The sequence below is a fragment of the Protomyctophum bolini genome (assembly GCF_963924005.1).
Source record: "Protomyctophum bolini genome assembly, chromosome: 3".
In the NCBI taxonomy this organism is placed as follows: Eukaryota; Metazoa; Chordata; class Actinopteri; order Myctophiformes; family Myctophidae; genus Protomyctophum; species Protomyctophum bolini.
In genome coordinates, this window is record NC_137864.1 from 36,275,418 (window position 1) to 36,299,596 (window position 24,179).

The following is a 24,179-nucleotide window of genomic DNA, read 5'->3' on the forward strand; positions in this document are numbered from 1 at the left end:
TTTTGTGTACAAGCAAGAGCCGACCTAATATAGAGTTTAGACCCCTGGGGGACTTTAGATCAATACATGAAAATAATGGCATCAGAACTATAGTATCACAGAATTGAAATTGGATTATAACTCAGCTATCCATATTGTCCTGTCTAACTGTTATAATGTGCTAGTTTTTAAAGATCTTCTGTACAGTATGTAGTCCCTGACGACCCAATGACAGTGGATTTGACAGTCATTATTGTAATAGTTGAATGTGTATGTGCTTACTGGTTACTTTCCACTCACCAGGCAGGACTTGGCATTTGTGAACAAATTAGTACGTTTGTAGCTGAGAGCACTGGAGAAGACAGAGAAATCTGCATCGGCCAGCTCTTGGAAATAGTCACTGCAGTTTGCCTGTGGCACCTTAGAGTAGCTGCATGGGAGGAGGCAGGGGACACTTGAAATAACCATAATTGCAATATCACAATATAAATAAATAATTAAACATCTTAGCCCATAAGCGAAGCCTTGCACTTGTATTTCCATTTACAAGATGGCTGGTCTATTTACCAAACATAATCTATAATTGCATTTAGGTAGCAATTTCTTAACAGCAATGGAAATACCATAATAATTTTGAAATAAATTAGCTATTTAAATACTATAAAATGATGAACTAAAAAAGCTTTTTAAACAGATGTTTAAAAGAACACAGATTTGGCAGTACAAAGTATAAATCCTATGTCATTCCACAATGTTGGAGTCCTGTCACCTCCTCTTAACCCTGTATTTTCCACCTTAAAACCATCATTAAAACCAAGAAAGCATCTGTGCCATTTTAGATGTTAGCATTGGCAAAAAATAGCAGATCTACAAGCTCACTGCAAGCTTGTACATCTGTTATTTTTTAAGAATCTTGAAAGAACTACTGATTTAGAAGGCATTCGTAGAACCGGCCCCAGGTCTTAAGCCCGTATCAGCGGTGAGTATCATTCCTACTGTACTTACTCATAATAGAGGAGCACATCTTCAGGGTAGAGGCTGAAGTCTGCGACATCTGTATCTCCTTTGATGTAGTTGTACATGCAGGTCAGCTGTTGGTGAGGCAAGCAGCAAACATCATGTACAGTATATCTCCCAACTTCATGAATCTCTCGCTTTCAGTCTCTCTCTGCCAACCCCCCCCCCCCCCCCCAAATTATCTCTCTCTCTCTTGATTTGCTACATTAAAAAAATCGTGAACGTTTGAGTCACGCATTGACGCACGCATGCACACACATACACACACTCACCTGCGTCTCCTTCAGTGTGACCTTCCTCCTCTTCTTCCTCCTGCAGGTTTTGATCAGCTTCTTGATGAGGATTGTTGTCATTGATGTCACGCTGGTGCACGTGAACCCTTGGAGCACGTAGGATGTCAAACTATTCAGCGCACACGCACACACACACACACACACACACACACACACACACACACACACACACACACACACACACACACACACACACACACACACACACACACACACACACACACACACACACACACACACACACACACACACACACACACACACACACACACACACACACACACAGTTAGACTACCAAATGGGGTGCATGCGTTTATCCGACATACCAAAAGTCTGACGTGCAAATCACCCGTTGCTCCTGACATGCGTCGCATCCACGCGCTGTATCTCGCATGCGGTTAGGGTTACGTTAATGTTTGAATAGGGTGTCGGACTAATGACTGTCGGAACTCTTGGTATGTCGGAACATTATGCCTGCAGACAGTGCCCTTAGCTGCCATACCACCCATACCAAATGCCACATCCATCACTTTGGCCACCTTAGAAATTATTGAAAAAAAAGGTTTTGCACAACTTACTTATCTGGACTGCTTTCATATCCAGTAGCTACCGTGTCAAAGAACATTACTGCCTGGAAAAAGAAAAATAGCAGATTGAGCAGCTTGCTTGAACATAGATCTGTGCGTGTGCATGTGAGTGCTTCTGTGTGTATAACCATGCAAGTGTGTGTGTGTGTGTGTGTGTGTGTGCGTGTGTGTTTACTCTATGTGTACATGAAGTGCATGTGTGTTGCGTTGCGTTCCCTACCTGCTCGTATTTCCATTTCTTCCGGTTGAGCACGGAGACAGTGGAAGAGGTCAAGCCCTGCAGCAGAGCGCGAGGGATCTCTCCAGCCAGGTCATCAGGAACGTTCTGGATGATGTCCGCACTGTTGCTGTTCACCGAGATGATCTGGCGTGAGGGAGCGTAGTTATATAACGTTATATTCAGTGGTGGAAAAAGTACTCAAGGTTTTTACTTAAAAGTATCAATAATGCAATATAGATATATAGCAAAAAAGAAAGTAAAAGTCTGGATTTCAACAAAAGTTGAGTAAAAGTACACAGGTATTGGCTTCAAAATGTACTTAGAGTACCAAAAGTAAATGTACTAATTAAATGGGACATTCTGCACAATAGAGTGTTATATTTTACACTCTCAAGAGTGGACAAAATCGTATCCAACTACAACAAAATATTCTTTAGTTTTGGGTCTGAGAGGCTAAATCTCATCAAATGGTGGTCCAACTACTCCATGGCTCAAATGCCCAATAAATGGGTTGAAAACCACTGATCTAAATAACATACTTCCAGTAGCACATGTAACTCTCATACCTGGGTGACCACAGTCTGCTTGATGACTTGTGGCGCGGACATCAAGTGTGACATAAACGCGGGATTCTGGGAGGCAGTGAGCAGCTGAGAGGTGCTGATGCCAGTGAAGGTAGACGATGGAAGGCCCACCACCAGAGAACCCAGAGTGACCAGCGATGAGGAACTATTGACCTGCGGATGGAAGCACGGAGATACCACGCGCATGAGAACATGACTGATACAGTACATCTTTATCTTTGACACAAACATCTTTATCTTTCACACTTTGAACAAACTACTGTATGGAGCACATCATAGACGTTTGTCCTCTCCAAAGACTGAAAGGAGGATTAGTCACCCTCCATACAGCAGATCAGGAGGAAACTGCTTTTCTTAAGGACTTTGCATTCGATAAATACATCTTTGAAGCGGTGAGAGACCTTGTTTTCCATTTTCTTTCTGTGAATCCAGGAAAACACACACACACACACACACACACACACACGCAAAAACATAAACAGACCTGAAACATTCCTGAAGTCATCAAGGAGTTGATGATTGCCATGGCCTGGCCCTGATTCCAGCCGCTTACAGAGCTGAGCGTTGCAAGCGCGGCATGGATCGCTCCCCCACTCGCGCCGGCCAGTTGGCCGGTGGATAAGGCCACGCTCTGACTGCCGAGGACATTGATGTAGTTTGCATTAAGGTTGCCCCCACCGTTGCCTGCCAACGCAGCGGAAATCTACAACAGATGGGTGTCACGATCAGAGTCAGAGGTGTGTAGGACCCAAGCGCAGGACAAATGCAGAGGATGAGGAAGACACAAGGCAGGTACAGAGGTACAGGAACAAACACAGAAAACACGAGGAAACTAGGGATAACTAGGAGCAAGAAAATAACAACGGGACTAGGAATATACGAGGAGCTAGAATACACTGACAACAATTTACGAACCAACAAAGAACTGAAAACACGGAGAGGTATGAGTTAAATACAACCGGTCAGCAGTGGTGGAAAGTAAAATGATCAATACTGCAATGTAGAAATACTATTATAGTAAAAGTCAGGAATTATACATTTAAAATGTACTTAAAGTACCAACAGTAGAAAGTAATCATTATGCAGGATGTCCCATTTCACAAGTTTTCAAATGCATATAAAATGTATAAAAATTGCATAGAAATTGCACATCTACAAGCTCACAATACATTGTGAGCTTGTAGTTTTCAAATGGCCGAAATGTACATAGTTGTATATATTACATAGTATGTATATAAATGTATATAGTCCAAGTGGGTAGTGTATTTGTAATAATAATCTAAATGTTCAAAGTAACCAACTAAAGTTTTCAAATAACTGTAGTTGGGCAAAAGTATTATGATTTGCCTCAGATAATTATGTTAAGTGGAGTAAAAGTACTGAACACTGGAAATACTCCAGTAATAATGTAAATAAATAAAATACTGGACAGCATGAATGTGTGAATGAGTGTTACCTCTGGGTTGAGGTCTGGGCAGTCTGTGGTCAGGTTGTACAGAATGACCATGCTCTGGGAGGCGGTCAGCTGACTGAACGCTGCATGAGGGGCCAGGCATCGACACAACAGAGGAAGCCTGGAAGCAGGGAGTGGAGATCGGCAGGGTTTGATTTGTAGAAATAAAATATATATGGGGATATGTACTCTGTGGTACATCAAATAGCTAAAATAGCTGTTCTTGTCATGCCACCATGATTTGTACCTACCGTATTTTGGAATAAAACAAAAACCAAACAAAACTATTTTTTAAAGATTTGGGAAATTTGGCTAAAATAGAGATGCCATTCATGCCATGGTTAATGCCGTGAAGCTAAATCTTTAATTTAAAATTGCGATATCAGTAAACAAAACATATCAGACAATTTACATTTTCTAAAAGAAAATGTACTTGATTCATTTTATCCTGAAGTAGGGATAAAAATATCGGCATCGGCGATCAAAATTAATGATCAGAGTGGGGGATAGCCCAGCAAATCAAACCCTGTGTCACAGGTTCAGACTTACATCAGGGGGTTGAAGTTGGGGTCCTGCAGGTAGATCAGTTCCGTGTAGTAGGCGGTGAAGTTAGAATCCAGGACTGAGTGGTTGAGCAGAGCGATGTTCTGCGGGTTTACAGTGAACACCTGGATGACCTATAGACAGGACATGAACATGAAGAGTTAGGATGTCCACTATCCATCAAAATGCATTTCTCATCCGTCCATTCAACTTCTACATGCATGAAGTACATCTGTTGTCACTGTCAAGCAGAAACCTTGTATCTCTTCATTTCAACTTTTAAGTGTTTAATAAATAAATGTACTTTGTCGCATGAGTGTCACGCAAAGGTAGCATAAATAGCAGATCTGTAAGCTCACAAAATGTTGCATCACGGTGCGTGTGACGTAGATCTGTCTCTGCCTTGCCCAAAATAGGGAGGCATGGCTGACAGTGATTACGGTAAGTCTGCATGTGCGTTCTATAAATATTTAAACAAAAGTATTTAACAGCGGCGGTGGTGGCTCAGGGGTAGAGTGGCTGGATGGTAACCGCAAGGTTGCCAGTTCGAACCCGGGTTGAAGTGTCCTTGAGCAAGGCAATGAACCCCTAATTGCTCCTGATGTGCTGGTTCGTGCCTTGCATGGTTTCTTCCGCCATCTGTGTATGAATGTGTGTGAATGGGTGAATGTAATGCACAATCTATGTAAAGCGCCTTGGATAAAGGCGCTATATAAATGCACCATTTACCAACAAGAGCTTGTGACAAAATAATAACCACATTGGATTCATTTGAACACAGGTTCCTATTTCCTGAAAAATAGACAGTTTTGGACATACAAGGTTTTCACCCAACAGCGATGATATGCATACTGTACAGTGTACAGGCATACTGTATACACATTAAATTTCCTTCCTACTGAGCAATACCTGTATTGAACCGAAAGTATTGAGGTCCTGTAGTGTGAGGAAAGGCATGAAGGGGCCTATGTACTGAGCGAACCAGGCGGTAGAGTTCAGTTCCGGATCGTTGGCATCATAACACTTGGGCGCCGTTGCTGCAAACACAGTCAAATATTTCGATATTTTAATTTATGTGACAAATACATTTTCTTGAATCTCAACTTATACAACATTTTACAAAACAACAACAACTAAAACAAATAACAATGAAAAACTGACCTGAGACTAGGTAGGCCCTGATGACGCCGTACACATCCGTCTCTGCAAAGTCTGCGGTGCTGTAGTTGTGTCTGCCCAGTACTGAAACACTAAGAATGAGACGAAGTAAAAATCATCATGACGTATGTAAAATAATACTGTCAAATACAAGAACTGCTCATCACAGAAAGAGACACTAGATGTGCGCAGATCTGGAGTACATACAGAACAGAAAGTGAGATTTTATTTTTTATTTTTTTAAAGTTGACTTACAGTTTTTGGAAGGACAGACAGGTGGCGTCGTGTGTGGTGTTGGAGGTCAGCAAGTTCTTGTCAAGGAAGACCAGGTAGTCGGTGAGACTGCGATCGAACCAGGCGTTGACCTGTGACCTGTCGCTGCTGTTGAGAGCCAGGGGCCAGACGCAAGGCAGCGTGGGACGACGCACAGCCACAGGAAGTATCTCCTGCAGTCAGCATACAATACAGTACGTGTATCATCATGGTGTCTGTTCATACTGTACATGTTAATACAGTACGTGTATCATCATGGTGTCTGTTCATACTGTACATGTTAATACAGTACGTGTATCATCATGGTGTCTGTTCATACTGTACATGTTAATACAGTACGTGTATCATCATGGTGTCTGTTCATACTGTACATGTTAATACAGTACGTGTATCATCATGGTGTCTGTTCATACTGTACATGTTAATACAGTACGTGTATCATCATGGTGTCTGTTCATACTGTACATGTTAATACAGTACGTGTATCATCATGGTGTCTGTTCATACTGTACATGTTAATACAGTACGTGTATCATCATGGTGTCTGTTCATACTGTACATGTTAATACAGTACGTGTATCATCATGGTGTCTGTTCATACTCTACATGTTACTACAGTACGTGTATCATCATGGTGTCTGTTCATACTGTACATGTTTGTGTGTGCACATTTGTCACTCACGTTCAGTGGTTCTTAACCCATTAAGACCTGAGGCTTATTACAACAAATCTAAACAGTTTTCTGAAAAACATGTTTCTATCCAGTTGTCCTCAAACTCTTTCATGTCAAGGACACCCAAAATGATATGCATTTGGCCGCTGACCGCCATCTGAAACTATTTTGTTTCAGGGCCCCCCCAGAAGCAACGACTTTAGTTAAAAATGTCCACTTTAAAAAATATATACATTGAAATGAAAATGTTATAACCTAACCACTGTATACTGTATCAAGTATACTGTATAGTACACATAAGTGTCTGCTCTGTGGTTGCGTACGTTATCCAGGAACACAGCAGTCTGAATGTAGTTCTGGTAGATCTGGCAGAGTTGTCCCTCATCGTCAACAATACCAGGGCGACGGAGGAAACTTCCAAGGTCTGAAGGTGGCATGGAGTTCAGCAGCTGAAGACACAGTTACAGTAGCATAACGTGAACATTATTCACACGCCAGCCATTTTTTCTCATAGGGGCACTGAGTTCAGTGTATGTTTTGAATTGTTTTCAAGAGCAGTGCTGTGTTACGCACATGCATGCGCACGCACACACACTTGAAATGTTTATTTATGTTCACATAATGAGTACAGGAAAAGGCACTCGCACTCGCGCACACACACCTGATGCATCCTGTTGCCGGGCATGAGTGAGTTGAACGTGGTCAGGTTGGGGAACTGGAATCCCATGAACGAGTTCTCCAGGAAGCCATAGAAGCTGTGGTTGTAGTTGTCACCATAGCAACGGAGAGGAGTTAATCCTATAGGACAGGGGGAGATGTACAGTACAGTCAGAATGCTGTCTGACCTGTCATCCATTCATGCAGCCGCAGTGTGTACTGTGCAGTCGTCCTTGACCTTTACCTTGGAGAGACTGAACGATGTGGCTGTCTATCTCTGTCTGTGTGGCGTCGCCGAGCGTTGACAGCGTCGCATTCAGGACGGTAACTCTGAGTCACAAAAAGAGAAGGCATACTGAAAGTTCAAATTGTAAACACGTTACAGTGCCTGAGTGCCACTAGTTTGCAAGTCAACAACAATAAAAGCGTGTCAACCAGGATATATGATATTAGTATAATATTACAAGATAATATAATACCTTTTAGAACGTAAAACGTTTGATCTCTGCCCCCCACCCATGACAATTAGGCACTGTCTCACCCAATGTTTCCCACCCAAACAATGTCAGCTAAAGGGTAATCACCTGTGACCTATAGCAATGGCTCCAAAACCTTTTAGCCCGTGACCCAGAGGAGAAATTGGACGTTTGCCCGGGAGCCAAACTAGTGAAAATAGCTATCTACAAGCTCACAACCTGTTACGAGCTTAATTGTTTCACTACTTCTTAAACATTTGTTTTCTAATTTATGGAATTTCTATTTCTTCCTAAAATTACTGACAAAACTAAAACTAAAAGAATCATTGAGTTTTGTTTTAAATTCATTAAAATAAATTGTAAATGTTTTGAAATAATATTAATTAAAAACAAAATGAAGGAAACAGCGGCCTATAGGAACAGAACAGGTAAAGTTTCTCCACTTACGCTTGCTGCTTCATGGCACAGCTCCTCCCTGCCACTATGCTGAAGTAATCGGCAACATGGCGCTGTGAGAGGCCGACCAGTAGCGGACGGAGGCGGTCGTGGAGCCACACTAGCACAACGCTGTCGTCCACAGAGGGCTGAGAGAGGTTGGCACGGTCAAACACCACTTGTAACATGGCAGACCTCACCAGGGTGGGGAACGAACTCTCATCACCCTGCAGAAAAAGAGAATAATATAAGAACAGGAAGGCGTCAGAAACCAAGGTATGAGAGAAATGGAAGATTTAGTGAGTAATTGGTTAATATGCATAATAATCCAAACACATTTTCAAATTCTGGAGTGGAGTATAGTACAGTATAGCATTGAAAGGTTGACATAGCCGCCCTAATGTACCTTGAAACCTCACTAAATAATTAAGTTATTACTGGAAAAGGCGCTTTAATGTGTCCCCCTCTCACCGTGATGGCAGGCGAGAAGTTATCGAAGAACGCTGTGAGATGTTTGTTGGGAACGTGGTTCATCACCATGGTGACCTGAGAAGGTGAAGTGAGCAGACCAGGTGTGGAAGAGACCTCTGCTAGCTGCGTCACTGTGAGCTGGGACACGGCGTCCATCTGCAAGTATACAGTGCGCGCGCGCACACACACACACACACACACACACACACACACACACACACACACACACACACACATGCCGTGTAAAGAGATTTAAAAATGAGCAGCATACAATAGAGATTGGGAAACAAATTCTATTCTATTCCAACAGTAAACATTACCGCTTGGAAGTCGGGGTAGAGCATCCTTAGGTCACGGAATGGGACAACAGCAGAGAAGGCTCCAAAGTTCTTCTGCAGCCATTCTCCACTGGCTGGATATTGTGAACTACAGCTTGGATCTGGACCAGGAGGTGCATAATACATCAATCTGGATATTTATTTATTTTGATTTCAAAATTATTATTATTTTAAAAGCTATATTTATTTAAATGTATTGATGGCGTTGGGCAGGACGCCTACTGTTTGACAATATCAGTAAAGCTATTTGAAGCGGACGGCCATAGACAACTGTACAGTACGTCCGCCATCTTGGCTGCACTTTAGACATTGTTGCAATTACCTCTATCTATTTGGAGAGTGATGCACTTGTATTGTAGCTTGATAACTAAAGACACTATACCGCATGTCCTTGGCTAGTGTTTAATGACATAATGAATGTAGGTCACTGGGTTGCAACGTGGAGACTAGGGGCTCCATTTTTTGTCTCATCTTTCTAAAGCCACTATTTGTGGATTTAGGAGTGGGGAAAGGGTGTTCCCCCACTAAAGGTTACCCGTCTAAATCCCTTAAAGCTGCTATAAGCAATAATATGAAGCAATAACATTTTAATGACCTTTTTTTTTTTGGTATTCACACAGCCAGCAATGGGTAGAACGCTCCCAAAAATGTAGTCTCTGTGACACATCTAGGGGCCGCAATCTGCATTCAAAGATTTTCCTCGATTTGCCTGTCTGCTTCCTGATTGGTTAGTCACTGCGACCAGGTTTTTTTCGACCAATGACAAAGCTTCTAGATGTGTCACAGAGACTAAATTATTTTGGGGAGCGTTCTACCCATTGCTGGCTGTCTGAATACCAAAATTAAAATTAAAAGGTCATTAATATTGACATATTATTGCTTATAGCAGCTTTAAACACCTCCGTTACCCGTTATATTATGCATACAGTAGGTGTGGTTTGGGCGTTACACAATTAGACCAATCACCAGTCCACGTCCCATTGCCTTTAAGAGATCCCTTATGCGTTGCCCGTTAGTGCTACTGTATATTGCTTCATAGCCTCAGCCCGCTGCTGCCTAGAAGTCTTACTTGTGCTGCAAATGGAATCGCGCACGCGGCACAATGGCTGGCACAATGGCTGGCACAATGGCTGGCACAATGGCTGGCACAAATAACTTCTTTGACTATACAATTATTATTATATAAACACAATGGACACAAGGAAGTGGCAGGCACTCACTTCAGCTGATTATAGGAAAATAACAAAGAGATGCAATATGAATATTGGAGAGATGAGGCAGCCTGACTAGTCTGTGCCTGGACATCTCCATTGTGGCCGCTCTTTACCAAACTAATTAGGCATGGCTTACGGGTGCTTTTAAAAATCGCTTTCCCAAATGTGTTTGAGCAAAATAGCAATTTAGGGGAAAGCGTGTCAGCACGCCCATGACCACACCTCTAGGCGCAAATACCGGTGTCGGCAAAAAAGATAGCGGGTGACGCTGGACGAAAATACTATTAAGGGACAGAGAAAGCTCCTATATTCGTAATTTTCGGGCAGCGGCTGAATTGCGGGCCGCGTTGCGGGTAAAGTCGGAGACGAAATTGGAGCCCCTATTTTCGTCACCGCTAAACCCCTGAAAATGGAGCCCTAGGGATGATTGATAGATACCAAATGGACTGGGGTCATTGAAACAAAAATGTTCACATTACTGACGTAGGAGAATAGGCATTCATCAAGCTTGTGCCATTAATTTACAGTCAGGATGAATGGAAGTGGAGTCCTAACCTGTGGTTGTGTTACTTGTGAGGAAGGCCTTGATGAAGTACAGGTACACAGTCATCTGTTCGGAGGGCGCCATCTTTGACTGGTGCTCACTCAAGACCTCAACACTGTGTTCGACAGGGAGGAGTTGAGAGGTCATTATTTCACATTCAGTTTATCAGTGAACTAGTGAAGTGATGGGAAAATACTGTATTGTAATGAATGAATGTATGTACTGTATGTACTGTATGTGTATGTGTATATGTACGTAGGTCACTCTGTCCGCAATGACTTCTGTCTGCAATGACTCAATAAATACACTGTATCAATCATCAACAAATTACTACACAACACAAGACCATGAAAATGAACCACGCAGCTCAACTATGAACACCCGCAGCACGGCAGCCGTTGCCGTTGTATAGTTACATTATTGTTTGAGTTTACTGATCGTTGGCTCTTGAGGCAAAGAACAGGTCTTATGTACAGCATATACTGTGAGTGGAGCACCACAACAGTGACGCTCACAGGTTATGTGATGGGAACTGTTACAGTGTTGGGGGCTATGACACTTACAGTGTTTGGTAGGAGAGGCAATTTAGGTCTTTAGTGATGAGACAGGACAGGAAATCATCGGACACAGCCGGCAGGAATGGGCTGAGCCTGTGCCTAAACCACAGATCAATGAACGCAGGTTTCGCAAAGTTGTCTGAGCTGAAGGTGTCCACTCGGATCTCTCCAATGGAATCCAGAACCAGCATTGTTGCAGGGTTGCTGGGGTCAAACGTCTACAAGGAACGGGGAGTTGCAAGCAGAATTCTTCATAAATGTGTATCATAAGATTTATTTTAGTACATATTTTATTTGGAGTATGTAGTAGTAGTGGTATAGAGCACCGAAGTCTGACGTCAATATCGGTAGAGGGCGCAAGTCCACAGGTTCATGTATTTTTTTATTTGCATTGTAATCCCTGTGTTTGAAAAATAAACATTGTCATCCCGGCCGTTTCACTTCATATGAATATGAAGAATCAACTGACTGTGAGAAAACGCTAATGTTACTGCTGCTGAATTAGTTAGATCTTCGCTAGAAACAAATACGACGGTTGTAAACAATACAGAGACACTTCCCTGACAATATCGCAGAGACAGCTTGTTTATTTTTGGACTACAATGCTTATGTGAGACGATTTCAAGATGACCCCATGTTATTCTCCATAGAGAAATTACTTCCATGAACCAGGGGATGAGCGAGTGACGTCAGGACTTCGGCGCTCTATTATAAATGGTATTATAATAGGTTTCGAGGGGAAACTTGATGGGAGAGTAGATTCATTTTCTGTAGTTTAATATCAACTCCTGGCCAGTTAAGAAAACAATAGTCCTACATGAACCTATAGTTAAGCAAGGCAATATCCCAGAATGTGAAATAGGTGACAAATAAAAATCCAGAACCATCATTATTTATTTTTCCACATATGGGCTCATTGATTATTGAACGAGCTAGTAAAGTTAGAAAATAATTTATCATGTTATTGGTATGTCGAACAAATCCTAACAATTTCATAGTGCTTGATGGACATGCGTTTAGCATATTTAAAAACATAGCATATTTAAAAACAAGCATATTTAAAAACATGTATTTTAACAATGAACCACGGATATTCAATACCTATTGAATTGGAGTGATCATTTATTCTTTCCTCAACATACAGTAAGTAGCAGATTTTTATTTTTTTATATAGTCTAGTTATAACAAAATATTGTACCGTGTTGCTATTGGCAAGAAGATCCAGAGCTGCATCCAACACCATAGAGGTCTTGGTGAGGAACAGCTTCCAGACTCGTCTGGAACCAGTGGAGTTGGAGGACTGGGAACATTTTACAACTGCTGCCAGATCCTGTGCTGTCAACATGGACAGCTGGATGGAGATAATGGACAGAGTAGAACAGAAATAAATACAGGGACATTTGAAAGAAGTCAAGATGAGAAAGGGTAGCCTACTGTTGAGTTAAATTTGACTTGAGAGACACAATTAATGGCTTACTGAATAATTGGCACAGGCGTATTCTTGAATACTGTAGTCACAAAAGCGTCCACTCATCTGTCCACTGTTGAGGTGGAGCTGTAGCGCAGTGCTTTAGAAGAATGGGGAAAAAAAAGTCTTACAAATTGATTCTTCATAAAATAAATCTGATCAGAAGCATTGGCCTCAGAAAACTTACCTATTTACTCCAATACAAATGTGTGTTTCTGAAAAGACAAAGGAGTAAATGGATTAATGATTACAAAATATTTAACAATATATTTAACATGAATAAGTCAAGAAAATGATATAATACTTACCATTTGTAGGAGTAACATTGCACTTGGGGAGAAAAAGATTGCAATTGTTGTGAATTGGGCAGAAAAATATTGAAATTGTTGTGAATTAGCAGACAATGAGCCACCACTCTGCTTAACATTTAATGCTTAAATTCAAATGAAGGTACTTACCTCTGCGGTGTATATGGTGCAGCCTAATAAAATAAAATTGGATATAATAAGGATCTGGTTCAATTATAAAAATAAAAATAAAACACCATGGCTAAACAAAATGACCATTGCAAATGAAGTGAAAACATAACAGCAGATAGAAGATCTCACCTGGTGGAACTTGCTGAAGCAAAAGTAGCTTGTAGGATGTGACTTCGTACTCTACACTCTGAGGAAGAGTATGCAAGGCCTGGTCCAGTCTGGTGAAACTGAGACCCCACAACTTTGCGGTTAACATTAGCCAATAATAATGAATGAAATAACTTTGACCAGGTCTTCAAAAAATTTAACAAAACAAAAATATCAATATAAACTTACACTATTTTGTATGATGAGCAGGAAATGTTTCCCTGACAAAATGATTAAAAAAAAAAGGTTGTCATTTCAAAACAATCATACAGTACACAGGTTTCTCTCATTATTATTCTATAGTTTTTACCGTTTCAGAGAGCACAACAAGGTGGGACACAAACTCGGCCAATCCCCTCTCATTTGGAGATGCAATCAGGTAGTCAAACACTGCGTTGATGACAGCATATTTGTCATCCAGATTCAACACCACAAGTTCTGCACTCTGCTTTGGAGACAGGAGCCCTACAGTCTCCAGCTGGACCAGGGGGAAAAACAGACAAATATTAACACCTTCACTGGATTTTATATTACAGTAACAAAGTAATGACATATTACATGTAGGTCTAATAATTGCTCCATGTTATGTGTGTGTATCAGTTCTAAAGTCTTACAGGGGAGAAGTACGGGTTGAGATTCAGGAATTCTCTGACAGGCACAAGAACTGAGAATGGACCAAAGTTGTTCTGCAACCAGTAAACACTGCTGTTGGACACACAGCTTTGGCCTGGAGGAGACAGATTAGAGTGAAACATTAAGGCTTTCAAACAAAAGGCTCACGGAAATGTCAGTCAATAGTTAATTATCCAGTGAAAAGAGCCCAGTAGAGCAGAACCAAGTATAGACTCAGCTATTGAGACATTGTAGTTAGTCAGTACCTGACTGTGGTCGGGACAGGAACGGGACCATTAGTTTATTCAGGACCAAATGCTGCTGATGTGAGGTCATGTTGTCAAACTGATGGCTAAACTCCGTCAAACTGTGGATAAAGCAAAACCCAAATGAGAAAAAAATCTTCTCTATGAAGGACTAATTATTCTAGAGGAAAGTTATAATTGTCAATTGTTAAACTTTTCAATCAAACAAAATTATATATCAAATCAATATTAGTGAAATACATTTGCGCATATTAATGTAATTGGGTTATAATGATTAATTGCGACCGTGCATCTCCTGTCCGTCATGCACCCATGCCTCCATATATGGTCATGCCTCGTGACATCACGTCTCCATATATGGATGCGTGCTTCTCGCCCTCAGGGCTTACATTTGCTGGTATGTGTGACAGCTGAGGTTCCTGCTGTTGAGGCATTGTAGAAACCATCCTGATGCAGATGGCAGGAACCCTCTCAAACGTCCAGAGAACCACTTCCTGATGACATCACTGTCCCTCAACTGTTCATCAGTCAGCATCGACACTCTCATCTCTCCAATCACATCCAGAACCACAGACACTGATGGACCAGTCACGGTCTCAGACTAAACGAAGGATTACATGTGTCAATATGATGTTTAACAAAATAGCTTTCAGTGTTTGGTCATTGTGTATCAATTCCTTTTGAAATTTAGCAGTTACATTTGAGTTTATTTCATATGGTTAGAGCAAATTATAATACCGTGTTCGTGTTGGCAAGAAGATCCAGAGCTGCATCCAATACGCCAAAGGACTTGGAGAGGAACAGCTTCCAGGCATGTCTGGAACCAGTGGAGCTGGGGGACTGGTTACACGTCATCACTGCTGCCAGATCCTGTGCTGTCAACATGGACACCTGGATGGAGATAATAGACAGAGCACAACAGAAAGATGTTTAAAGAAGTCAAGATGAGAAAAGTTATTTTGTTGTTTAAAATATGAGGGACTTTAGTGCATGGCTTACTGAAGCACAAGCGTATTCTTCAATGCCATATTCACAAAAACGTCCATTCATCTGTCCACTGTTGAGGAGGAGCTGTAGTGCAGTGCTTTGGTAAAAGAAAGGAAAAAAGGTTCAATCATGTCCTACATTACAACAACATGATTATTTATTAAAAAGATAGATCTGAGATGTGATGCTTCAAAAGATTCACCTGTTAACTCCAAGACAAATGTTTGCTTCTGTGAAAACAGATCAAACAAATTATTAAAGGATTTAAAAATAGTTTCTACAGAATATATCTGGGAATGCAAGTGGTTTGGAAACAGTTTCTGTTCAAAGGGATGTGGGAAGGCATGGCTTCTCGGACAGCAAATAAGTTCTAACCAGTAATGACATAAGTTCCATAATTTGTGTCTGAACATACAACAGCAGTTGTATTAGACATTACTTAGTCGCACTCAAAGTAGAGAGGATTTACAGAAGATTTAGACCAGCAGTTGTACCAGGCAGTACACATTACCGGACACTGTACTTCAAAGTAGCTTATAGAGACTATAGGGACTAAGAGCAGCAGTCGTACCCAGACAGAGAGCAGAGAGCTCTAGGACTCAGAGAAGCAGTCCTTGTGTGCACGCTCTGTTTGCGCACAAGTAGGCCATACAGTACATTGCCTACTTGTGCGCAATTTGGCACATCGGCAGAGTTCTAGTTCTAGTTATTTATATTTTCCTCAAAACTATCTTCTCTAGTATATTTGTTTCTTCATATATATGTTTATTCTTTAAAAAAATTGACTTATGTAAAGAATATTGATATTGCCTTTGTGTATGAAATCTGCATTTTCAAATACATTTGGCTTGCCATACTTGACAATGTTTCACAAAATACTAGGTCAAGAAAAGTATACAACACTTACCACTTGCTGGAATAAAGTTGCACTTGGGGGAGAAACAGAGAAAATAGCTGTGAATTTGATGACATTCAACTAATACTGTACTTAATGTTTAAAACTTGAAAATAAATTAAGGTAAATACCTCTCCACTGTATATGATGCAGCCTAAGAAATAAAGTGCAGATACTGTAAGGCCTTGGATCACACTTAAAACAAAAAATGTAATGTAACAGCTAAGTTAAATATCACATGACTTCCTTTAGATAGAAAATCTCACCTGGTGGAACTTTCTGAAATAGAGCCAGCTTGTTGTATGTGATGGATGATGCTACATTCAGAGGAAGAGTAGGCAAGGCCTGGTCCAGTCTGGTGAAACTGAGAATCAACAAGTCCTGGTTAACTTCAGCTAATAATAATGAATGGAATCCCATTTATCAAGTCTTCAAAAACCAAAATATATTGACGGATTGACGGATATACGCTTACATTATTTGGTATGATGAGCAGGAAATGTTTTTCTGAAAAGTTACAAAAAGATGTTATCATTTCAGAACAAATGTGAACAGTTAGTGTTTCTGTTATCTTTACTTTATAGTTTTTACCTTCCCAGAGAACATAACAAGGTGGGACACAAACTCAGCCAATCCTCTTTCCATTGGAGATGCAGTCAGGTAGTCAAACACTGCATTGATGATAACGTCTTTCTGAGCAAGAGGCAGCACCACAAGTTCTGCACTCTGCATTGGAGTCAGGAGCCCTACAGCCTCCACCTGAACAGAAAGAAAAACAAGAATAACTCACTGCTGGATTTCATTCATTTTATCAAGTAATTAATAGCTCTAATAATTATTTTGTGTTATATGTGGCAGCTATGAGGTCTTACAGGGGAAAAGCCTGGGTTGAAATCCAGGAATTTGCTGACAGAAACAAGACCTGAGAATGACCCAAAGTTGTTCTGCAACCAGTAAACACTGCTGTTGGACACACAGCCTTGGCCTGAAGGGGACAGATCAGAATGAAACATATTCAAACTGAAAGGTGTCTGTAAATACAGTCAATACATTTCCCATACAATCTGTTATTGAGATATTGAATAGTTACCTGGTTGTGACAGGAATGGGAGGATTAGTTTCATCAGGACCAAACGCTGCTGCTGTGAGTTCATGTGGTCAAACTGATGACTGAACTCCTGCAATCTGTGAAGAAAACATGAGACAGAATGAGAAATAATTGCTTTAATTAATCTCTCTGAATGATTGATTAGGAAAAATAATTGTGTGTGACTTAAAGCTACAATATTGTAGAGCATAAAAAGTTATTTTGATCTCCCTGCTCTTCTATTGAGACATTTAGATCATGTTGTCATGTATGTCAACTACTGGTTGACAAGTGCGGTACTGCCTTACAGTCAGAATCTCCTCTGAGCAAGTACTTGCATGGGGGACATGGTTCAAATCCCTGGTAGGACATGGAAGTTACAGAGAGCAGCTTTAAGCTTCACTAGAGTCAGAGTTTGGCCCTCACACCGTTGTTACGCAGATGTGTCCGATATGTCTGAATCATAGTGTCGGGGGCTTCGTCAGAGTACCTGTTGTGCCCGTCTGTCTGTGTCCATTTTGTTTCCATACCGTATGGAGATCTCGCAGCTGTATCTATATGTCTACCTGTTTCCTTTTTTTCCCATATATAGAGATCCCTGATATCATTATGCCTATATACCCTGTATACAACTGGATATCCATATGCCCTTATATGGACATTGTTGGATCGGAGCAACTCAACAGCAGGCACTGCAATCCCTCACCGAGTTTGTCAGTCGGTCCCATATACAGGTATGCACAGCAGCACATGATGGCCATTATGTGGATAGCGGTTGGATCTGTGGCTCTGGACAACCAGATCTTGATATGCCTACCGTATATATGGTCATATCGGGTTTGTTTATGTCTGAGTCATAGTGAGATGCCTAAAATGGGCGTATCAGGTTTGTTTATAGTTATTATGTCTGAGTCAGAGTGATGGACGGCCATTCCTCCCTAAGCCAATTTTAATACAGGGGGCCTAACATCTTCAACGAGTCGCGTTGATAGCGTGAAGATTGAGTGAAAGTGTCAAATAAGAATGAAACAAGACTAAAAGAGACTAAAACAACCTGCTAGTGTGTCTGTGTCTGTGGAAGGTTTTTGGTTGGATGAACCGACCAAACGACATAGACATCCTTAGAGCCCTGGCTGCCGCTAACAGGGCTAAAAACCATCCAGCTCAACACTTACACTTGCTGGTATGTGTCACAGCTGAAGTTCCTGCTGCTGAGACAGTATAGAAACCCTGCTGATGCAGATGGCAGGAACGCTCTCAAACGTCCAGAGAACCAGGTCCTGATGACATCACTGTCCCTCAACTGTTCATCAGTCAGAATCGACACTCTTAGCTCTCCAATCACATCCAGAACCGCAGATGCTGATGGACCAGTCATGGTCAAAGACTAGGGGAAGGATTACATGGGTCAATATTTCATTTAAATGTGCATTACATTTAGTGTATAGAATAGTAGACGAGACTTTTCGCTTTACAATCAGAGAATTTTCATTCCAAACCTTGGTGGACTTTATGTGGACAAATAATAGTTAAAAAGGATTATGGGCACACTTTCCAGACACTGCTACTGCTTTGATGTAGGTATAGTAAATGTTGTTGTGCTCTACTTTTATATTAGTTTATTAGCAAATTCCGTTGATTCATTTTTATATTAGTTTTTTATTGGCTTCATATCATTTCGCTGTTTCTTCTTGAGCTTCCTAGGTAAGGGTATACTGTGTTTACAAATGTTATATGTCTGTCCTTGTTTATTTGTTGTTACTGGCATCTGCTTTATTTTATAGTGGTGACTATCTTTGCCAACACTTAGCAGTTTAATTTCAGTTTATTCCAGTGTCTGGTTAGAGCTAGTTTTTGTACCGTGTTGGCAAGAACATCCAGAGCTGCATCCAACACCCCAGAGGCCTTGGAGAGGAACAGCTTCCAGACTGGTCTGGAACCAGTGGAGTTGCACTTCATCACTGCTGCCAGATCCTGTGCTGTCAACATGGACACCTAGGTGGAGATAATGCACGGGTTGGAATTGGAAGAGAAAAAAATATAGGACATTATATATAGGAGATTATGAAAGGTGCTGTTGAGTCTTTAGTGGCTTACTGAAGCACAAGCGTATTCTTTAATGTCGTAGTTGCAAAAGTCTTCACTCATGTGTCCGTTGTTGAGGAGGAGCTGTAGTGCAGTACTTTGGTAAAGGAAAGGAAAATAACATCAAACATTTCTTATATTACAACAAAATTATTCTTTATAAGAAAAAAAATATTTTGGTGAGTTGTTGGTTGTTTCAGGGAAGTTGTTTCAGGGAACTCACCTGTTAACTCCAATACAAATGTCTGTTTCTGTAAAACACGAAATTTAGATAAATTAAATCGTGATAATGAATAATTTAATTTTAAATTAATCAATATCTGATAAAGTTTCATTTTATTTAAATATATGCTTACCATTTGCTCGAATAACGGTGCACTTGGGAAGGAAAAGGGTGAAACTGATGTTAATAATGTTGACAGTCAATACTCTGGTTAGAGTTTACCTAAATATAATTTCAAGTACTTACCTTTCCACTGTATATGGTGCAGCCTAAGAAAAAGACACATTTTTTATTTAGAAAACACAAAACAACAAAAAGACCATTGTTAAATATTACATATAAAACATCAATAACAGCATTGCGAAACATCACTTTAAGTCATGTTTACAGAAGATCTCACCTAGTGGAACGTGATGATGTAATGTCAGCTTGTCGTATGTGATGGAGGATGCTACACTCAGAGGAATAGTAGGCATGGCCTGGTCCAGTCTGATGAAACTGAGACCCAACACATTGGGGTTATACATCAGTGAATAATAATAACTAAGAAAAGTATTTATACTGCACAAGATTGTCTTCAAAAACAATAATACAGTATGATTAAACTTACATTATGTTGAAGGATGAACAGGAAATGTTTCCCTGGGGAAAAAAGAAAATAGAAACAGAGATTGTAATTTGAAACCAAATGTGCAGTTACAGTTTCAATTATCTTTACGTTATACCGGTAGTTGTTTTTTAGTTTTTTGTGTCTTTACCATTCCAGAGAACATAACAAGATGGGACACAAACTCAGCCAATCCTCTCTCCTTTGGAGATGCAGTCATGTAGTCAAACACTGCGTTGATGATAACGTCTTTCTCAACGAGAGGCAACACCACAAGTTCTGCACTCTGCTTTGGAGACAGGAGCCTTACAACCTCCACCTGGACAGAAATGACATAAAAAATGACATTATCACCACCACCTGGAATTTATTTTATGGTATATCTATACCATATCTATATCATGTACGGTACATCTATCTACACAGTATATCTGTCTGTGTGTGAATGCCTGCGTGAATGTGTGTGTTTGTGTGCGTGTGTACAGTATAATATACTGTATATTTCTTGGCAATTATAATTAATCAGTAGTAACTTACAGGGGAGAAGTGTGGGTTGAGATGCAGGAATTCTCTGACAGACACAAGGACTGAGAATGGACCAAAGTTGTTCTGCAACCAGTAAACACTGCTGTTGGACACACAGCCTTGGTCTGGAGGGGACGGATCAGAATGAAACATTAAGGCTTTCAAAAAGAAAGATCTAGAAAGTTGATACATTTTCTAATAAAAAAAATATATAGATTCCTTTCTAATAGAATGTGAAATAGAACCAGACTGAGATAGAGTAGCTAGCAACTCTGTACCCAATCTGAGTGAGAAGAACGCATCGTCAAAAAGGAAAAACAGCGCCCTCTTTTCCTTGACGAGGTCAACAGTCTGTTTCGAGAGACTAGTCAGTACCTGAATGTGGTCGGGACAGGAAAGGCCGGATTAGTTCCATCAGGACCAAATGCTGCTGATGTGAGGTCATGCTGTCAAACTGATGGCTAAACTCCTGCAATCTGTGAATCAAATATAAAACAGAATGAGAAATAATTGTTTTCAATCAATTCAACTTTATTATACAGTAGATTACTTATTACTCCAGGGGGAAATAAAATCACACTTGTGTGAAGTGTATTTATATCAGCCACATGACGTCTTATGTCGTCATTTAGTGCCCTAACAAACATTAAAGTCCCTAGACATGGCTGGAAAACAATTTTCATCACTTGTGCTCTAGTCTAAACAGCCTCAGGGGCGGTGGTGGCTCAGGGGTAGAGTGGCCGGATGGCAACCACAAGGTTACCAGTACGAACCCGGGCTCCCCCAGAGACAGCGTCGAAGTGTCCTTTAGCAAGACTCTGAACCCCTAATTGCTCCTGATGCGCTGGTTAGTGCCCTGCATGGTTTCCTCCTCCATCAGTGTATGAATGGGTGAATGTAATGCACAATCTAGGTAAAGCGCCTCAGATAAAGGCGCTATATAAATGTACCATTTACCACACAAATATAAATGTCCCTAGAATTGGCTGCCATATGACATAATCTTCAAAAGCCATGCATTGGACGGGATAGTGCCCCTCAAAAACAACATTGTGGGAGATACTTTAGTTTTGGGGACTCAACCTCTTGAACAAAACACACTAATAAGAAATATAATATTATTATTAAGATATTTTGAGGGGCATCTAAAGCTTGTATTGATAGCTGTAGTGAAACCTCGGGTTGGATTGAAACCCGGGCCTGCTACGCAAGGACCGAGCTTTAATGGTTTCCCTTTGAAAGGGTATGTAAGGGATAATAACTGGCTAGGTGGTCATTGTCAGGAGATAATTCACAGAAAGGGAGTTTAAGGTTAATCACCCTGAAGGTGAATTATATCCGGACAATGACCACCTAGCCAGATATTATCCTGCTTATTACATGGCTACCTAAGGAAGTGAGTTGATCAAATAGAATCAATTTTCGGGTACTGCTAGTCTATTTCTCAGTTTCACAGTGTGTGTGTTTGTTTACATGGCTGTCATGTTGGAGACAGCAGTAAATCAAGCTGGTGCTCAGAGGGTTTGACTAGGCAGCGGTCTGTTATAGAGCGGAGCGTTCTGTTATCAAGAAATAACACACTGCTGAATTCAGCGATTGACCAATCAGAATCAAGCATTCAACCAAGCCATGTAATAAAAGTATGTAAAAGGTCTCCAGGTCAACACTTACACTTGCTGGTATGTGTCACAGCTGAGGTTCCTGCTGCTGAGGCATTGCAGAAACCTTCCTGATGCAGATGGCAGGAACCCTCTCAAACGTCCAGAGAACCACTTCCTGATGACAGCACTGTCCCTTAACTGTTCATCAGTCAGCATCGACACTCTTAGCTCTCCAATCACATCCAGAACCACAGACGCTGATGGACCAGTCATGGTCATGGACTAGGGGAAAGACATATGGATCAATAGTATTCTATTTAAATATGAATGACAATATATGAGGACATTTGCAGAATGGAATAATACAATTTCTGGCTCTGTAATAGATATAATTTATTAATTAAAAAAAGTTCTCAACTTGACAACTTGTCGACCAGTGCAGTGCTTGACTTTTGAAAAGTATTTGGCCAATTGCATTAGGACATTTTAACAATAAACTGTACATGTAACTGTTTGTAGGTGTGCAGTATGCTTTATGAAGCATTTTTGTTATCTAACTTCATCTGCCATTTTCATTCATTTCAGTGATTCGTAATTTCGTATGACACTTAGTAGTTTAATTTGAGTTTATTTACAGTCTGGTTAGAACTCATTTTCGTACCGTGTTGGCAAGAAGATCCAGAGCTGCATCCAACACCCCAGAGGTCTTGGAAAGGAACAGCTTCCAGACTGGTCTGGAACCAGTGGAGTTACACTTCATCACTGCTGCCAGATCCTGTGCTGTCAACATGAACACCTATGTGGAGATAATAGACAGAGTAGAACAGAACAAAATTCAGGAAACATTTAAAGAAGTCAAGATGGTAAAATGTGTTGTTGAGTTAAATCTTAAAGACGTTAGTGGGACTGGCTTACTGAAGCACAAGCGTATTCTTTAATGCCATAGTTGCAAAAACGTCCATTCATCTGTCCACTGTTGAGGAGGTGCTGTAGTGCAGTGCTAGGGTAGAGGAATGGAAAAGAAGATAAAACATGTCTTACATTGCAACAAAAGAATACTTTATAAAGAAAATTAAAATTAAAAGTGAGATGATGATAATGGGTTAAACTTATTTGATTCAGGAAACTCACTTGTTAACTCCAACACAAATGTCAGTTTCTGTGAAAATATTAGAGAAAATGAAATAATCATAATGAATCAAAAGAATGAATGAATTGATTAACAAAATGATTTAAAAAAATCAAGAACACAACACACTTACCATTTGTTTGAGTAATGTTGCACTTGGGAAAGAAAAAGTGTGAAATGGTTGTGAATTTGCAGACATTCAGTCAATACTCTGGTTAAACTTTAATCTCTGAATACAATTCCAGGTACTTACGGCTCCACTGTATGTGATGCAGCCTAGGAAAAGACAGGAGCACATCGTTTTTGATAATAGCAAACACGATAGAAAACAATCACTGCTAATTACATGTAAATATGAACAACAGCAAAGTGAAACGTCACTTTAAGTCATGTAGATAGAAGATATTACCTGGTGGAACTTGCCGAAGTAATGCCAACTTGTTGTATGTGATCAGTGATGCTAAACTTGAAGGAAGAGTAGGCATGGCCTGGTCCAGTCTGGTGAAACTGAAAGCAAACAAGTTGAAGTTAATATAATTTATCCATGATATAGATACATGATATTAAATGCTTAAAAGATGTATTAAGGTTCGTTA

The 24,179-nt window shown here is 40.5% G+C and overlaps 1 protein-coding gene across 1 annotated transcript in view; it reads right to left on the reverse strand.

Moving 5' to 3' along the window:
• Nucleotides 1–24,179, reverse strand: part of LOC308313141 (uncharacterized protein) — a 49,761-nt gene that overhangs the window by 22,266 nt on the left and 3,316 nt on the right. Inside the window, exons 11-47 of the mRNA XM_080760076.1 lie at nucleotides 23,993–24,090; nucleotides 23,837–23,859; nucleotides 23,717–23,738; nucleotides 23,586–23,613; nucleotides 23,370–23,454; nucleotides 23,116–23,250; nucleotides 14,834–15,045; nucleotides 14,445–14,545; nucleotides 14,181–14,293; nucleotides 13,877–14,044; nucleotides 13,756–13,787; nucleotides 13,549–13,646; nucleotides 13,399–13,421; nucleotides 13,249–13,270; nucleotides 13,128–13,155; nucleotides 12,950–13,040; nucleotides 12,671–12,823; nucleotides 11,479–11,690; nucleotides 10,927–11,030; nucleotides 9,140–9,258; nucleotides 8,820–8,975; nucleotides 8,361–8,575; nucleotides 7,682–7,767; nucleotides 7,442–7,578; nucleotides 7,104–7,229; nucleotides 6,090–6,280; nucleotides 5,838–5,926; nucleotides 5,586–5,713; nucleotides 4,683–4,810; nucleotides 4,137–4,254; nucleotides 3,165–3,383; nucleotides 2,663–2,833; nucleotides 2,097–2,240; nucleotides 1,868–1,920; nucleotides 1,269–1,398; nucleotides 985–1,070; nucleotides 280–409 (exon numbers count right to left, since the gene is read on the reverse strand). Coding sequence (XP_080616202.1) covers nucleotides 280–409; nucleotides 985–1,070; nucleotides 1,269–1,398; nucleotides 1,868–1,920; nucleotides 2,097–2,240; nucleotides 2,663–2,833; nucleotides 3,165–3,383; nucleotides 4,137–4,254; nucleotides 4,683–4,810; nucleotides 5,586–5,713; nucleotides 5,838–5,926; nucleotides 6,090–6,280; nucleotides 7,104–7,229; nucleotides 7,442–7,578; nucleotides 7,682–7,767; nucleotides 8,361–8,575; nucleotides 8,820–8,975; nucleotides 9,140–9,258; nucleotides 10,927–11,030; nucleotides 11,479–11,690; nucleotides 12,671–12,823; nucleotides 12,950–13,040; nucleotides 13,128–13,155; nucleotides 13,249–13,270; nucleotides 13,399–13,421; nucleotides 13,549–13,646; nucleotides 13,756–13,787; nucleotides 13,877–14,044; nucleotides 14,181–14,293; nucleotides 14,445–14,545; nucleotides 14,834–15,045; nucleotides 23,116–23,250; nucleotides 23,370–23,454; nucleotides 23,586–23,613; nucleotides 23,717–23,738; nucleotides 23,837–23,859; nucleotides 23,993–24,090 — 4,174 coding nt within the window. The remainder of the gene's footprint in view (nucleotides 1–279; nucleotides 410–984; nucleotides 1,071–1,268; nucleotides 1,399–1,867; nucleotides 1,921–2,096; nucleotides 2,241–2,662; nucleotides 2,834–3,164; nucleotides 3,384–4,136; nucleotides 4,255–4,682; nucleotides 4,811–5,585; nucleotides 5,714–5,837; nucleotides 5,927–6,089; nucleotides 6,281–7,103; nucleotides 7,230–7,441; nucleotides 7,579–7,681; nucleotides 7,768–8,360; nucleotides 8,576–8,819; nucleotides 8,976–9,139; nucleotides 9,259–10,926; nucleotides 11,031–11,478; nucleotides 11,691–12,670; nucleotides 12,824–12,949; nucleotides 13,041–13,127; nucleotides 13,156–13,248; nucleotides 13,271–13,398; nucleotides 13,422–13,548; nucleotides 13,647–13,755; nucleotides 13,788–13,876; nucleotides 14,045–14,180; nucleotides 14,294–14,444; nucleotides 14,546–14,833; nucleotides 15,046–23,115; nucleotides 23,251–23,369; nucleotides 23,455–23,585; nucleotides 23,614–23,716; nucleotides 23,739–23,836; nucleotides 23,860–23,992; nucleotides 24,091–24,179) is intronic.